At 39.5% G+C, this 16033-nt stretch overlaps 2 protein-coding genes across 3 annotated transcripts; both read right to left on the bottom strand.

Annotated features, from left to right (window-relative positions):
* Positions 1-288: 288 nt before the first annotated feature.
* On the bottom strand, positions 289-1071 carry LOC147927995 (uncharacterized). The gene is made up of 2 exons (XM_087485967.1): positions 514-1071; positions 289-414 (listed from the first exon to the last, which is right to left on the bottom strand). Exons 1-2 carry the CDS (start codon positions 1069-1071, stop codon positions 289-291), a joined length of 684 nt encoding a protein of 227 aa, XP_087342093.1.
* Positions 1072-4190: 3119 nt separating this feature from the next.
* LOC147927994 (wall-associated receptor kinase 2-like) lies at positions 4191-14806 on the bottom strand. Of its 2 annotated transcripts, XM_087483189.1 has the most exons (4): positions 13912-14353; positions 13812-13832; positions 5313-5464; positions 4191-5235 (listed from the first exon to the last, which is right to left on the bottom strand). In XM_087483189.1, the coding sequence occupies exons 2-4, from the start codon at positions 13816-13818 to the stop codon at positions 4474-4476; spliced, it is 921 nt and encodes a 306-aa protein (XP_087339315.1). In that variant the 5' UTR covers positions 13819-13832; positions 13912-14353; the 3' UTR covers positions 4191-4473. The 2 variants fall into 2 exon arrangements, with proteins under 2 accessions (XP_087339315.1, XP_087339314.1); XM_087483188.1 differs by having other exon boundaries at positions 13812-14806.
* Positions 14807-16033: the final 1227 nt, after the last annotated feature.

Below are 16033 nucleotides of genomic sequence, written 5' to 3'. Positions count from 1 at the left end.
GTGGATACAACATAGTTGGTATCGATATCCATATGGACTGCATTCTGTGGACAGAACAATCAATTTTATCTTCACCTACCCTGTAAATAATGTTACTTTCATTTCCACATAAAACCATAACAAACCAAACAAGTGGTTTCTAACCTTTCATCTCGATTAGATTTCAATAGACTTCAACCAACTACATTTCAATAGCGTTGTATCCAAAAGTACTTAACTACTAGACCAACAAAAAAAACCATATCCACAAAAACAAACAGCAATGGATACCCATTGTACTTCCTAGATTTAATAGCAAGGTAAGCAATAGTGTTCCCAATTACATCCACACGGATGTTCCCAACTTGTTCGATTGTGTCCCGTCTCTTTGCACCTCCCACAACGATTCACTTTAGTTTTCACGACTGCATTTTTCTGCAAACAACATAACACATCAAAACTAAACGGTTGCGATTTATCTGTGTACACTAACACCAAACATAAAAAAAAACTACACACATTGAGTCCACTTACACGAAACTCTCCAACAGAAGGTATCCTACTCTCTTTGGGATGGCCAGATTGTCGTTGAGCCTTAGGAGGGTATAAAACATGGTTCTTGATTTCAACAGGAATTTCAGCATCACTCACTTCAGGATTAATAATCCCTTCGTAAGTACCTCTCCATGTTTCTGTCTTGTAACAGTCACCCACCAAAGTGCCATAAGGGATGCCTTGCGTATCAGCTGCTAGCAATGCATGCCCGCAAGGTATTTTCAGCCTATCGTACTGCTTACAAGAACATTGCTTCATATCAAGAAAAACATGGTGTTTTCCGTTAAGTAAACCAACCACTTCATAACTCCAACTAGATATACTGCCAACTTTGCTACCACAAACACCAACCACGTTCTTCTGCATCTGTTTATCAACCTCCGGCGTAGTCAAACCTCTATGCTTCCCAGCTTTCTTGCGCCTCGCACTAAACCACCTACTTAACATCGCATGAATGTACTTGAGTAGTTCAACAATATGACAGGATCTCCCCTTGCCTAACACATTGTTCAGAGAATCTGCAATGTTGGAGGTCATCTAATTGTAACGGCTACCTTGGAAATAAGCCCTACTCCAATGACCTGCTCCTATTTTATCCAGATAAGCGGCACAGTTGGGGTTTTTGGCTTTGATTTGTCTATAAATTTCTTGGTAACCAGTTACCTTTTTAGGCAAACGCTGCATTCGTAACAAGTTTTGCAAGCCCTTTATTATGAAACTTCGCATTAACATTCCTGGCTAGATGCACTATGCAAGCTCCATGATGTGACAAAGGGAACACCCTCTTCTTCGCTACGTATATTGAGCTGCACCTATCTGAAATTATGGTCAAACTTTTACTATCTGCAATGATCAGTTCTAATTTCTCAAAAAACCACGTCCAAGCGTCGTCGTTCTCACTGTCCACAACAGCAAAAGCAAGCGGAAAAACCTGGAAATTAGCATCTTGTCCACTTGCTGTCAAAAGAACTCCACTGTACTTCCCATTGAGATGAGTCCCATCCACAACAATCACACTCCTAAGCTTCTTAAAACCTTCTATGGAATCCCCAAAAGCCAAAAACAAATACAGAAACTTTTCTCTGCCATCTTCAACCACTTCAGTTTTAATATCGGTTACGATACCAGGATTCGCTTCTTTTAGAACATGGAGAAAACAAGGGAGATCCTCGTTAGATTCATCATCAGAACCAAATATTCTCTCTAGAGCCTTCCCCTTCGCCCTCCAACACTTGTTGTACGACGCATCGACCCTCAATTCTTCTAATACCATCTGATGGAGATCCAGAGGAGCTGGTCCTTTAGTAGGATCACTGTACTTCGCTTTGTACACGGCTGCAATCACCCTCGAGGTCGCTTTCTTTAGGTACTTGTTCCTCGTTTCTATTGGGCATGTGTGTTCTAGATTAGCTTTTCTTATCACATAGTATCCTGATTAAGATATTTCACAAGCTAGTACCCTCCAGTCACACCTCTCCCCAGAACAACTAACTACAAACGATTCTTTCTTAGTCGTCGTCTGCGTGAAGTGAAACATGTTCTTGATGGCATATATAGCTAAAGCTATCTGGCAATCCTCTTTGTTTGCAAACACCTTACCCTTATAGATACCTTTCCCATCGACCTCACAATACAGATCCGGTATTTCTTCCCTAACATACTCTTTGTCGTCAAACAAAGGAGGAATATCAAACTCCTCGTCATCTATATCTTCTAGCTTGCGTCCATCCACTACAGCCTCAGGGATCTGTCCACGATTGTCTGACCACGTGGTTATGTCAACATAGTCACCATCAACTTTTCCGACCTGTTCCAATCCACCACTTGTCCTCTCTTTATTCTCCTCTTTCAAAGGAACAGCCCCATTAACTAACAAAGTGTGATCAAACAGGAGTTTGTATTACACATAACCTCCACCACGTTCACCCGACCAAACTGATCGCCAATGAAGTTCCCCCAAAAATCTTTATCATAGCTTCTTGGGGTCACAACTACATCTATTGCTAAAGATTCTTCTTCCTCCTCTACATCTTCAAACCTACCTTCAAATCCGAAAAATTCTTCCACACAACCTAATTGTGTACTTGTCAGCCCACGGCCAATTCCCACTTTTTCACCATTACTGCCCTTTATCTTCCCCTCGATTTCTGCCAAGTCAGCCATATATTCTTCATCAACCTGGGTTGTCTCAAAAAACAATGTCTTCGAACCTGCTTTTGATGCTTCTCCTAAAAACCCTTCTTCACTACCGTTATTACTAAGTGCACCCGAAGACCCCGAACTACGTTTTCTGCGACTTTCCTCTCCACAATAGGAATCCTCAGCAGCATCGGTCATTCCTCTCTTCTTAACCTCCTCAAATGTTACAAGCAAATTCAACCCACGATTCTTCCTAAGCATCTCAATATAATAAACAAGACCTAAATTCGTTGTCACAACAACCGGAGGCGTCCTCACCCTCGTCGTCAATTCCATAAGCGACGGGATGCAGTAACTGAGACTTGCCTTCTTCTCCACCAAACCGAATTCCCCAACAATCGAAACTTCTAACTCTCCTAACGTTGTCGTCGCAGACAATGGAACAACACGCGACAAAAGTTATAGTCAACTTTGAATCCCCAAACGTCGTCCTCAGAACAGCCCCAGCTACCGAATATTACCACAACGAAACTAGGATCTTCACCCTGCATTAAAAATCACACTTTAATATCACAGCCATCCACGAAAGACAAACAGAGTTGAATTTATATGACCCTATCCACAAAACACAAAATCTACCTGCGCAGCCATGTCTCGTTCACGGGGACAGAAAACCTACCTTCAACTTCTGTTTCTTATCCACAAACCATTTTCCCATCTAATAAGCAGCAAACAATCCAACGATGGAGAATAAATCAGAAAAGAGTAAGGTAAGTTTTGGCTAACCTTTTACCTTCTATTTCTCTGAGGACAAAAATGTAAAAGGGACATAGACACATAAACATCAGACTTGAGAAAGTATAGGGAGTTTGTAAAGTATATTTTACTGAAAGAACTCAAGACCAAAGTGGGTATGGGTGCAATTTACTCTATATTTATTCAAAGATTAAAGAAGGTTGGTAGTTGCAAGGAATCCTCATGCAATGTGAACGCTCTTGGAGTCTTCGTCAACATCACTCTCGGCTCTCTCTTCTTTTACGGCAAAGTTACTCTGTTTTTTCTTGACATTTATTTCCACCTCAAAATATATTATTATTATTATTCAAATAAGATAATTGCCTTCACGTGGTACGATATGACGTAGGAATAAGACTCCCGAGAGTCATCTTCATCACAACATGCTCTGTTTTCTTCTGATGTTTTTATTACGAGTTGTTTCTTTAATTCCCCAGCTATGACATCCCTTTTAGATATTGATGAGTAACGAAACATGATGAGTCAAGCTGTTGATCAAATATCAAGTTTGAACCAATTGACTCATTTTTTTTTTTTTTGAGTTTACCAAGCAACACACAAGGATCATACTTACTACGTACTTTAAACTACAGTGTTTCTTCGTGAGTTGTGTTTTTTTTTGGTTTGTAAGCACAATGATATATCAATGTCATATGGGGAATCCCATTCACGAACACTAATTTTTCTGATACCGAATCAACTAATGGTTAAGCAAATAGCAATTTAGGGAAATTATGAACACATAATTTATGATCTACAAGGATTTCTCACGCGTAAATATTCTTGCACAAAACAAAAAATAAAAGAAAAAAAGAGATAAGCACGGCTTTCTTGATCTCCTCCCTCTGATTATCCTCCTTCATCACTTTCCCATCAATAACCTCATGCAACCTATTCTCTTTCGTGGTAGCAGCAAAGTAACTCACCAGATGTTTTGACTGTTGTGGCCGATCAAAGCACACTGCCTTTTGACCTGAGATCAGTTCCATGAGGACTACCCCGAAGCTATAAACATCGTTCAGCAACCCTGTGGTGACGTAGTACTCTTGGGTCTAAGTAACCTAGAGTGCCTTGCACCATAGTTCTGAGCTGCTCTTTATCCATAGGTATCAGCCTTGAAGCACAAAAGTCAGCTACTTTTGCAGTTAAATTTTCATCCAGTAGGATATTGGCAGTCTTGATATCTCTGTGTATGATTGGAATAGAAGTAGAGGAGTGAAGATATGCAAGAGTTCCAGCAACTTCTATGGCTATTCTCAGACGGTGTTCCCATGTTAGATAAGAATTGAAAATGGAGTCGTGCAAGTGATCGAAAAGAGTCCCACTAGGAATGAACTCATAAAATAACAATGGAACTTTAGTCTCTAAACAACACCCCAAGAGCTTGACCACGTTCCTATGGTTGATTTGTGAAAGCACTAGCACTTCGTTGATGAACTGCTCTTCTTGACTACTGTCTCTAAGCCGAGCTTTCTTTATAGCAACAATGGAGTTGTCCGGTAATATACCTTTGTAGACTATTCCTTGGCCTCCCTGACCCAGGATCCTGCTCTCTTCATAACCATTGGTTGCTTCATTCATGCCTTCCTCAGTATATATCTTAACATCAACATTTGATGGCCTTGCTCCTGAGAGTCGTTGTATTAACATTCCACCTCCATTTTGCTCGAAGAATTTTTGTCGGAGCTCAGTGTTTTTCCGGTGCTTACTCCTCTGTTTTATACAGCTAATGCCAAGCAGGATGATTGAGAAGCCGATGATGGTCTTCTGCTAATGCCAAGCAGGTGATTAAGAGCTAGTCTTTTCAGAAAGGAAAGAATCCGGAACCAGTGAGGAGAGCTTACCAAGAAAAATTTGAGTCCATCTAAAGTATTCAGGCCTGATTTCACGAGTGCAGATATTATGGGAGTCTTTGCGGTAACCAGATGGACAATTACAATTGAAGCTTCCTTTCGTGTTTTCACAGGTACTAGGATACAAACAATTATGTTTACTACTACTTATTGATTAAGGAGGATACAAGACCAATGCAGTAAGATCGAGTGTCCGTACGAACGTCCGTACAAGTCACTACTAATGGCCTACGGTCCATGTAAGTGAATAGAAACAGAGGCCTTTATGATATCAAGACATATTGGAGATAGAGAAGGATCTAGAAGAGATGGGAGTTGCAGGGTGTCTTAGAAAGAAGTCACATGTTATCTTGGTGGACGAGATCGACGAGTCAAACAAGGATCACAGGTCACTCTCATCATAGACGTTCTGTAGAGCAAAGCCACTTTATGTCCCTTTCTTTCTTAATGTCTCTGTAACGGCTATATGTTGTAGTTGAGTCTATATATGGCATGTAACATACATTTGTAAATGACAAGTTTAAGTATTCTATTCTTTGTGTTCATTCTCTTTCTATACAATTCTACTTCCGCAATTCTAACATGGTATCAGAGCTAGGTTTTTGATCCTTAACAACCCAACTCTTCTATTTATTCTCTCTCTCTTGTTCGTGACTACACTTATTCTCTTTTCATTTCACTCATACTGGAAATTTGCTCAACGGTCCATACCATTTGACCATGGAAAACTCAAAACCACTTGTGCTACCTACTGTTCTTAAGGGAGGAAACTACCTCCTATGGTCAAGAACCACCAAAACTGCACTTTGTGGACGTGGACTCTGGAGTCACATCGAAGGAACCAGAGCACCAACGAAAGCCACCAAAGAAGATGGTATATAAACCATCAAAGAAGAAGAGGAGGCAGCTAAACTCGAAGAAGAAGCTAAATGGTTTCAAGAAGATCAGACTGTCCTCTCCATACTGCAAAACTCGCTTGAGGCTCCTATTCTCGAGGCTTACTCATATTGTGAGACTGCTAGTGATTTATGGGAAACTCTCAAAAATGTTTTTGACAACATCTCCAATCTCACTCGAGTTTTTGAAGTCAATAAGGCTATCAATGATTTAACTCAAGAGGATATGGAGTTCAACAAACATTTTGGGAAGTTTAGGTCTCTGTGGGCAGAATTTGAAATGCTCAGACCAAACACCATGGATCATGTGGTCCTTAACGAGAGAAGGGAACAAGATAAGGTCTTTGCCCTTCTTCTTACTCTGAATCCAACGTTTAACGATCTCATAAAGCATATCCTAAGGTCAGATAAACTGCCAAGTCTCGATGATGTATGCTCTCAGACTCAGAAGGAACATGGTTCACTGGGTCTCTTTAGCGGGAAAGGAGAGCTCTCGATGGCAAACAAAGGGGCCTACCGACCTAAGGAGAATAGATCAAAGGGGGGGGGGTGTGAACACTGCAAGCGAAAGAATCACACCAAGGATAAGTGTTGGTTCCTGCATCCTCATCTCAGACCAAACATCACAAACAAGGAACCAAGAGACAATATAACACAAGTCAAGGCCGAGCAGAGTGTAGCAGGCACATCAAAGAATGGAGAGGAGATGGCATCTAGAGACTATGTAAAGAAATCAGATCTGGAAGCTCTCTTCAAATCCTTAGCCGCGATGAAGGACTCCAGTAAAACCTTTTTCACTCACAGCTCAAGTAGGTCTCTAGTTGTTGATTCAGGTGCATCACACCATATGATTAGTAACTCGAGCTTACTTGATGATATTAAACCGGCTAGAGGCAATGTTATAATAGCAAATGGAGATAGAATCCCAGTTCAAGGAATTGGTAACTTAAAAGCTTTTTGATAAAAATTCAAAGGCGTTTTATATGCCTGAGTTTACATCTAACCTTCTCTCTGTTAAAAGGGCAATAAATGATCTAAATTGTTATGCTATATTTGGGCCTAAGGGCATCCACAATGGGGGATTATATTTTTGGGGCTCTTAAATTTTTTTAATTAATATATTATGTACTTTTAGTAAAATAAAAACTTTGGAAATCTTAATTAAAATTTTCCCCTACAATGGTGGGCTTTAATTTTGAGTCTCTTAATTTGAATTTTTTTTTTCAAACGATTTGATCATAACAGCAATTAGTAAAACAAAAATTAAATCCCTTTGAACTTGCTTAATTGAAGACATATGTTCATCAACTAAGAACCAAGCATCGCTAAAGATTCCAACTTTGCTAGGACCAGATAATACAACTTACACTTTTCATTACAAAGTTTCTCTCAAAAAGATGATCTCTGAAACAGTCTATTTATTCAATGCAAAACGCCCATCACCTCTGAGTAAGAACAAAAAAATTTGGTTAAGACCATGCATCAAGTACTACTTGATGGTCAAAGAGCAATATTGTAATTCGATGAAGATTCTGGTCAAAGAGAAAATACACACAAGATTCAGTTGGAGCCTATTTGCAGAATTTTCACTAACTAAACACATCAGTTTAAGGCTGTATTCAGAATGCAGGAAAGAGGAATGAGATTTATATTGTTACCATTATAGTTACATTGCATAGAGCTTCACTTCAACATCAACACCAGCAGGAAAATCAAGTTGCATCAAAGAATCGATAGTTTGAGCAGTACTGCAGTAGGGTAGAGAATATCGATCATGCGCTGGTGTGTCCAGATTTCGAAATGGAACCTAACATCCTTGTGAAAGTGAGGAGACTTGAGAACACAGTAGATACGCTTCTTGGTTGGCCATGGAACATGACCCATTGTCTTAGCATTGGTATTTCTGGCAGCATCAAGTATCTGCTTGCATGAATCCTCAATAAGAGGCAAAAACAAATCAACTTGATGTGTCTATACTTTATAGGTTTTAACCATAGTTTTGGTATTTGTTTTAAGTCTTTTATTGAGTCAAAGTGTGCTTTTAGAGTCTTTTTGGTCTTTTATGAGTTTGTACATGTTCTAGGTTGATTTTGAAGGAAACTGAGTGTTTTGGGGATGAAAACAAGCATCTGGAGCCAATTTGGTGAAGACTGATTGGACTAGCAAGCAGATGGAGCAAACACAGAAAAAGCATCCAGGATCGGCTGATCCACATTCGGGATCGACCGATCCCGTACCCGAAGCAACTTTTTCTTTTTCGTTTTAAACCGACTTTTAGGGTTTTATTTTACTATTTAAGCACGAGACTCGACCTCTAGAAAGACAACTTTATTCTACACAGCTTTGGAGTACTTGTAAGCTTGGGAGAAGATCTCTAATCCTTTGTATCTCTTTGGAGAAGATTTATGAACCCTTTATTTTCTCTTTGCAATTCAAACATGTTTTCTTCATATTTAATTTGTGGTTGCTGTTGTTTGATGTCTGAGTAGTTTCTCTGTTGGGTTTCGGGTTTCAAAAAGGGGTTTTATGATTCTCTGAATTTAGGTTGCTAGATTTGGGATTGATCTATTGTGTTCTTCTTCTATTGTTGATTATAATGCTTAAACTAGATTAGCTACCTAGTTTATGATTGTAGGTTAAATTCATCTAGGCATCAAAAGTGTTGTTGAATTACTTGAAAAGAACATAGGAGAGCAAGGTGATCCTTAGCCAACGAAAGTTGAAGTTAAGGCACCTTGTGAACATAATCAAACTTGAACTTATTGCTTGCTAGGATTGCTTAGATTCAAACGACGGTTTAGAGTTTTATCAATTCCTTGCGTAGATAACTAATGCTGCGACAATAGGTTAGTTTTATATTTGAGATTTGAGTTCAAGAACGGTATTTAATGCTATCCCAATTTGACATCTAAATTTAGTGATCATAACTCCTAACTGATTCCCTACGCCCAATATCTTCTCTCGAGTTTACAAACCCCTATTTATTTTCTGTTTTAATTCAGTTACTTGCAACACAAACCTCTCTTTGCTTTAGCTATACTCGGTCTATATAATTACATAGTGCATCGCTTGGTCTCTGTGGATTCGACCCTGAAGTACTACGACGACACCACTAGATCGTGGTTGAGTGCACCTTGGGTTTAATTGACCTTGTGATCACAACTTCACCAAAAAAAAAGACTCTGGTGTGAGGAATCCTATTAAAATACAGTAAGAACATTCACACTCAAGTGAACCAAGAAAAAGTCAATTAATTGGACAAAGATGGACATAGAAAACACCATCTAACATTACGTTGGAACAATCTGCTGCGTATCAATTTCTTGTAGCAGTGAGCTCTATCAGCAATGGACATAAAAGTTACAACACACATTCTATAAGACTATTTAATGCTGTGAAAACGTACCAAACCAAAAAAAGGCTAGTGATTTGACAAAGATGGACATAGAGAAGTTAGAACACACGAATGCATAAAGTAATCTGTAAAATCTGCGTATCAATCTCTAGTAAGTGAGCTCTAAAAGCAATGGACTTTACAAAATCAGTGGACTTTACCTTATCAGCGTCAAGTGTCAACACTGACGGAGGAAGAACTCGGAACCTGAGAATCACACAGACACACAAACACACAAAAATTGTATTAAGAGAATTAAATCAAAAGCTCGGAATTTGATTCGAACAACCAAACCTCAACCCTAATTTGCGATTCTAATTGCTTCAACCTCATCCAAAAGAATGACTCCAAACTCAAATATCAAACCAATCTCCTCCGCTTCGGATCTCCTCCGACCCCAATCTCATCTGATTCCATAGCCTTTGATTCTTTCTCCTTCCTTTGTCAATTCTGGACTTCGATCGAGAGCAAGAGAGAGAGGAAGAAAGAAAAATTTGATCGTCGCATAAATTTATTTTCTACTTCTATTTTTTTTTCGGCCAACGAATACGTGACACGTATGGGCTCTTATGCCATAAACGAGTATGCTAAATAAGAGGCTCTCTTATATTTTTTTCCTTTATCTGATTTTTTTTTCCTTCTCCACTAAAACCTTACTTAGAGCCCCCGTTGGGGATAACCTAATGATGTTCACTTTCAGGATATTGAGACTGGAAATCTACTTGGAGGAGGTGGTAGCAAAGATGATCTTTACATCCTTGATGATATCTCACCAAGTCTCTCTAAATCTTTCTTTACTAGTTGTTTAGGTGTTTCTTTTAGTGCTATGTGGCATGCTAGATTAGGTCATCCTCATTCTCGTGCACTTGAATTGATGATGCCTAATGTATCTTTTGATCAGTCTAGTTGTGAAGGTTGTATTCTTGGGAAGTATTGTAAGACTGTTTTCCCTTAATCTACTACTATCTATGACAAATGCTTTGATCTAGGGACAACAACAAGTATTTTGTGACTTTTATTGATGAAAATCCAAATATACTTGGAAAACATTGCTTCCTGCAAAAGATCGTGCGATTGATGCATTTATAAACTTTCAAAATTATGTGTTTAACCAATTTAATACTAAGATCAAAGTGTTTAGAATAGATAATGGAGGTGAATATACAAGCACTCGATTCAAAGAACACCTATCTAAACACGACATCATGCACCAAACGAGTTGTCCGTACACTCCCCAACAAAATGGAGTTGCAGAGAGGAAGAATAGACACCTAATTGAGGTTGCACACTCAATGATGTTCCATACCAAGGTTCCTAAGTGTTACTGGGGAGATTCAGTGATGACTGCATGCTACCTGATCAATAGGATTCCAACAAAAATCCTAGATGATGTATCACCATTTGAGGTACTGAACAAGGTAAAACCATCCATTGATCATTTAAAAGTATTTGGTTGTGTTTGCTTTGTATTAGTACCAGGAGAACTTCGAAACAAGTTGGACGCTAAGAGCACCAAGTGTATGTTTCTCGGCTACTCAACAACATAGAAAGGATACAAATGCTTTGATCCTACCAACAACCGTATGTTGGTGTCCAGGGATATCAAGTTCATTGAAAACCAGGGCTACTTTGATAAGGGGAATTGGAATGACTTAAAAAATTTGGCAAGACCAACTGATCAATCCGCTAGTCTCAAGTTTCTTCTTGATCACATTGGTTCTTCACCAAGCTCTGCGTCATTGCCATTGATACAACAAGAGCCAGCTCCTGCAAATCTGGAAGAATACTCCTCTGATCACACAAGTGACAATCAAGAACTCAGGGAGGATCCACCAACTCCACCTGCAACAACGGTTAGTGAGTCCGAGGGGGAGACAACGACTCTACCTACCAAAACAGAGGAGCTTGAACCGACTCACCAACCATTGCGACGTATTGTTCGTACGAGATCACCCCGTCTACATGGAGAGATCAACAATTTTACTATAATAGTCAAGCGGTTGCTTTCATCCGATTCAAGCTGTTTGCTCTCTTGATCATCTACCTGCAGAACATCAAGTATTCTTAGAAAAAAATGATGAACATGACATTCCAATAAGCTATGAAGAGGCCAAGGAAAGTAAAGAGTGGCTTGATGCAGTAGATGATGAAGTAGGAGCTATGAAGAGGAATCACACGTGGGATGAAGCAGACCTCCCACCAGAAAAGAAAATTGTAAGTTCGAAATGGGTATTCACCATCAAATATCTAAGTAACGGGGACATAGAACGATACAAAGCTCGATTGGTGGCCCGCGGCTTTACACAAACCTATGGAGAAGATTATAGAGACACATTTGCTCCGGTTGCTAAACTCCACACGGTAAGAGTTGTGCTCTCATTAGCTACTAACTTATCTTGGGAGTTATGGCAGATGGATGTGAAAAACGCATTTTTACAAGGGGAACTTAAAGAGGAAGTTTATATGACTCCACCACCTGGTCTCGAAAATTCAATCACACCTGGGAAAGTGTTGCGATTGAGAAAAGCCATATATGTTCTTAAACAATCACCAAGAGATTGGTATCATAAATTAAGCTATACACTCATAAGTCATGGCTTCAAGAGATCACATGCTGATAATAATCTGTTTACTCTTCAAAGTGAGAAAGGTTATTTATGCTGATGACTTAATCATATCTAGAGACAACACTGAAGGTATTCAAGAAGTTAAAACTTTTCTCAATTCAGTTTTCAATATAAAAGATCTAGGGGAGCTTAAGTATTTCCATGGGATTGAGGTATGTCGCTCTCCGGAGGGACTGTTTCTATCTCAGAGGAAATATACACTTGACTTGTTATGTGAGACAGGAAAATTAGGAGCAAAACCAGTGGATACACCACTTCCGGATGGATATCAGGTTGAAAGAAAGGGGGAGAGAACAGAGCCTCTATATGAGAATCCCTCTCGCTATAGAAGATTGGTAGGTAAGCTCATATATTTAACACTTACACGACCTGACATTTGTTATGCAGTGAATCAGGCCAGTCAATACATGAAAGCACCAACCACCTATCATTGGAGCACAGTAGAGAGGATACTTCACTATCTCAAAGGGAGTCCTGGCCAAGGTATCTGGATGGGGAAGAACTCAAACACATACCTCGTGGGATATTGTGACGCTGATTGGGGTGGTGATCGAACTGATCGAAGATCAACAACGGGTTACTGCACTTTTATTGGAGGCAATCTGGTCACTTGGAAGAAAAAGAAACAAAAGGTTGTATCAATGTCAAGTGCTGAGTCCGAATACAGAGCCATGAGAAAGCTAACTACAAAGCTCACCTGGCTTAAGGCGCTTCTCAAAGAACTAGGCATTGAATCTACACTTATTCCAATGCATTGCGACAATCAAGCTGCAATTCACATCGCAACCAATTAAGTTTTTCATGAAAGAACCAAACACATCGAACTAGATTGTCACAAAGTCAGAGAGAAGATCGAAGAAGGAGTAACGCTTCCCTGCTACACTCCAAGCGAAGACCATCTAGCTGATATTTTCACTAAGGCCGCGAGTTACAAGGTTTGCTCACACATCTATGGAAAACTCGGACTTTTGTACCTTACTCGTCCTTGATCTCAAATCCTCTCTCCATAAAGATCACACTCTTTTTCCCTTGATATAGTTTTGTCCTACAAGGTTTTCTATCTCAAGGTTTTTAATGAGGTGATGTTTTACGGAGCTCCAAGTTTAGCCATGTTCATCGGCTAAACTTGAGGGAGAGTATTGATCAAGGAGGATAATAGACCAATGCAGTAAGGTTGAGTGTCTGTATGAACGTCCGTACAAGTCACTACTAATGGGCTACAGTCCATGTAAGTGAATAGAAACAGAGGCCTTTATGATATCAAGACATATTGGAGATAGAGAAGAATCTAGAAGAGATGGGAGTTGCAGGGGGTCTTAGAAAGAAGTCATATGTTATCTTGGTTGACGAGATCGACGAGTCAAACAAGGATCACATGTCACTCTCATCATAGACGTTCTGTAGAGCAAAGCCACTTTATGTCCCTTTCTTTCTTAATGTCTTTGTAACGGCTATATGTTGTAGTTGAGTCTATATATGGCATGTAACATACATTTGTAAATGACAAGTTTAAGTATTCTATTCTTTGTGTTCATTCTATTTCTGTACAATTCTACTTCCGCAATTCTAACACTAGTCATACACTCATTGATGTCTGGTCAAGGAAAAAGAGCAACTTATGAAGTAAACGATTAAAGAAGTGATAAAAAAAAGAAGAATTCAAGTTAAAGTACCTTGACAACCGTTTAGCAAGTATTGATTCCCCTAATCCCCTCAAAACCTTCTAAACATTTGCAGTTATAACCCTTTCCACGAATAGAATTAAAACATGTGATGTTCCCACAGCATATGCTTGTGTTTCCAACTTGCTCGCATGTCTGCTTTCCAACAGACCAATCTAGTAGCACAGGAAACCTTCTGACGTTCCGCAGATCCTTGAGGTCTTCTAATGCATTGAAGTCAAACTTATCATTTTCGACGAGAAAGGCGTAGGTTCAAGGATTAAAATCATGCACAGAAGTATGGTTGCGAAAGCTATGTGGTATGATTTTGACATATGAGCTCCCTCTAGGGACAAAGGTCTGGCTGCAACCTTCTCCAGAACATGATCATTTTCTCAATGGGAGAGAATCACACATTGATATGCATCCAGTTGAGTATTTTTAACTCCATATGTTCTTAGAAATGCGTAACTGTTACATCCTACAACAGTAAATTTGTTATGTTCAGAGATAGTTAAAATACTACCCAGGGTAACATAGGCCGTGCTGGAATGAGTCTGAGTTCCTTGACTGTCATAGCAAACGTATGATCCCAAAAGCCGAACATGAAACTGGCCACAGTGAGAAATGAATGATGACCGGAATGTCTCCAGAGAAGAGCTCCTCTTTCTCGTTACAAGTAAGATTGAAATTACCATCGTCGGCATAGGAACAACCTGGAGAAGTGCTAAAAGGGTACTCAATTGTGACATTGCCACATCTAGATCTAGTTGGGCAACCTCGTGAGGTTGAGGTTTCCCCATGACCAGCTGCGTATATGCAATGGAGAAAAGATCCACCAAGAACAAGCCCTGCAACTTCATCTTCTCCCTCTCCCTCTTTCTCTCACTTTCTTTCGATCTCTCTACTTAAACACTGTAATAGTATAGCAGCTTCCTGCAATTAAGTAATGAATGGGGACAGGTCAAGGGGAACAAGTCAAGAGAACATCTCAAGCGTGGAGTTTGTTTTCTTAGCTTTAAGAAGCCTCGGGCAGATAAGAGAAAACTTAAAGAGAAACAAATGTACTCTCCTCACTAGTTCCAGATTCTTTCCTTTCTTAAAATACTAGCTCTTAATCACCTACATGTGTTTAAGTAGCTGACTTGTTCACTTCTCCTTACTTGTTTAAGTCAATGTAATGCAAGTAGGACGCTTAAGTAGTGGACTTGTCAACCATTTAAACTTCAATCTCTATCGCCTCTCTTACTTTTATTGATATCATGCAACTTAGGGGTACTCGCCTCTCTTACTTTTATTGATATCATGCAACTTAGGGGTATTCTCTTGATTTCTCTTGGGTTTGGACCCCAATTCATGAATAAACAATTCATTTAAAGTCCATTTACATGAGAATCAATACTTGCTGAAGCACTTTCAGCAACCCTTAAGAACCGCGACGTGGCTCATTGTGAATGACTGATCAAAAAATATAAAATCATTTTTTTCTCTCATTTTGCTTCTTCTTCCCCGAGTCTGTCTCTCTCTTCTCATCACACACAAAACGGCGAATCGCCACCGATTGATACAGCAAACCGGAAAATCACCGCAAATCCTTTGATTTATCCGACTAAAAGTGGAGGGTTGGTGGTTGAGGAAGACGATGACCACTCCGATCGATTTAAGCGTGAGATGTGACGCTTTGGTTCTCACGACGACCTATCTCCTTCTGCGACATCGACGGCTGCAGTTACTTCTGATGGCTCTTATGTGAACGACGAGGTCCACCGGGAGACGAATCAGACAGAGAAGGTTTGTATTCTCATCACTTAATTATTGATCTTGTTGTTAATGTTAGGGTTTAGGTAAAATTCGATTTGATTGTGAGAGTGGGTACTGTTTGATGTTTAATTGGTTTGTGATTTGTATGGAGGGTTTACGGGTTGGGGCTTAAATCGATTGTTTGTCTGATTTACGACAGATTTCCTTGTGTTGTGTGAGGTTGAAGCTTTGTGTTTTAGATTGTAAAGGGATGAAATGTCTTTGTGTTTTAGATTGTATAGGTAATCATGTTTAAACTCTCCTAGTAGAACAAACAATAACACTTTCCGATTTATGGTGCTTTACAAGACAGTGAACTTTTGTTGTATAGGGT

The sequence above is a fragment of the Camelina sativa genome, chromosome 14, assembly GCF_030686135.1.
Source record: "Camelina sativa cultivar CO46 ecotype springtype chromosome 14, ASM3068613v1".
NCBI classification, from domain to species: Eukaryota; Viridiplantae; Streptophyta; class Magnoliopsida; order Brassicales; family Brassicaceae; genus Camelina; species Camelina sativa.
This window is presented reverse-complemented; position numbering and strand designations above follow the sequence as displayed.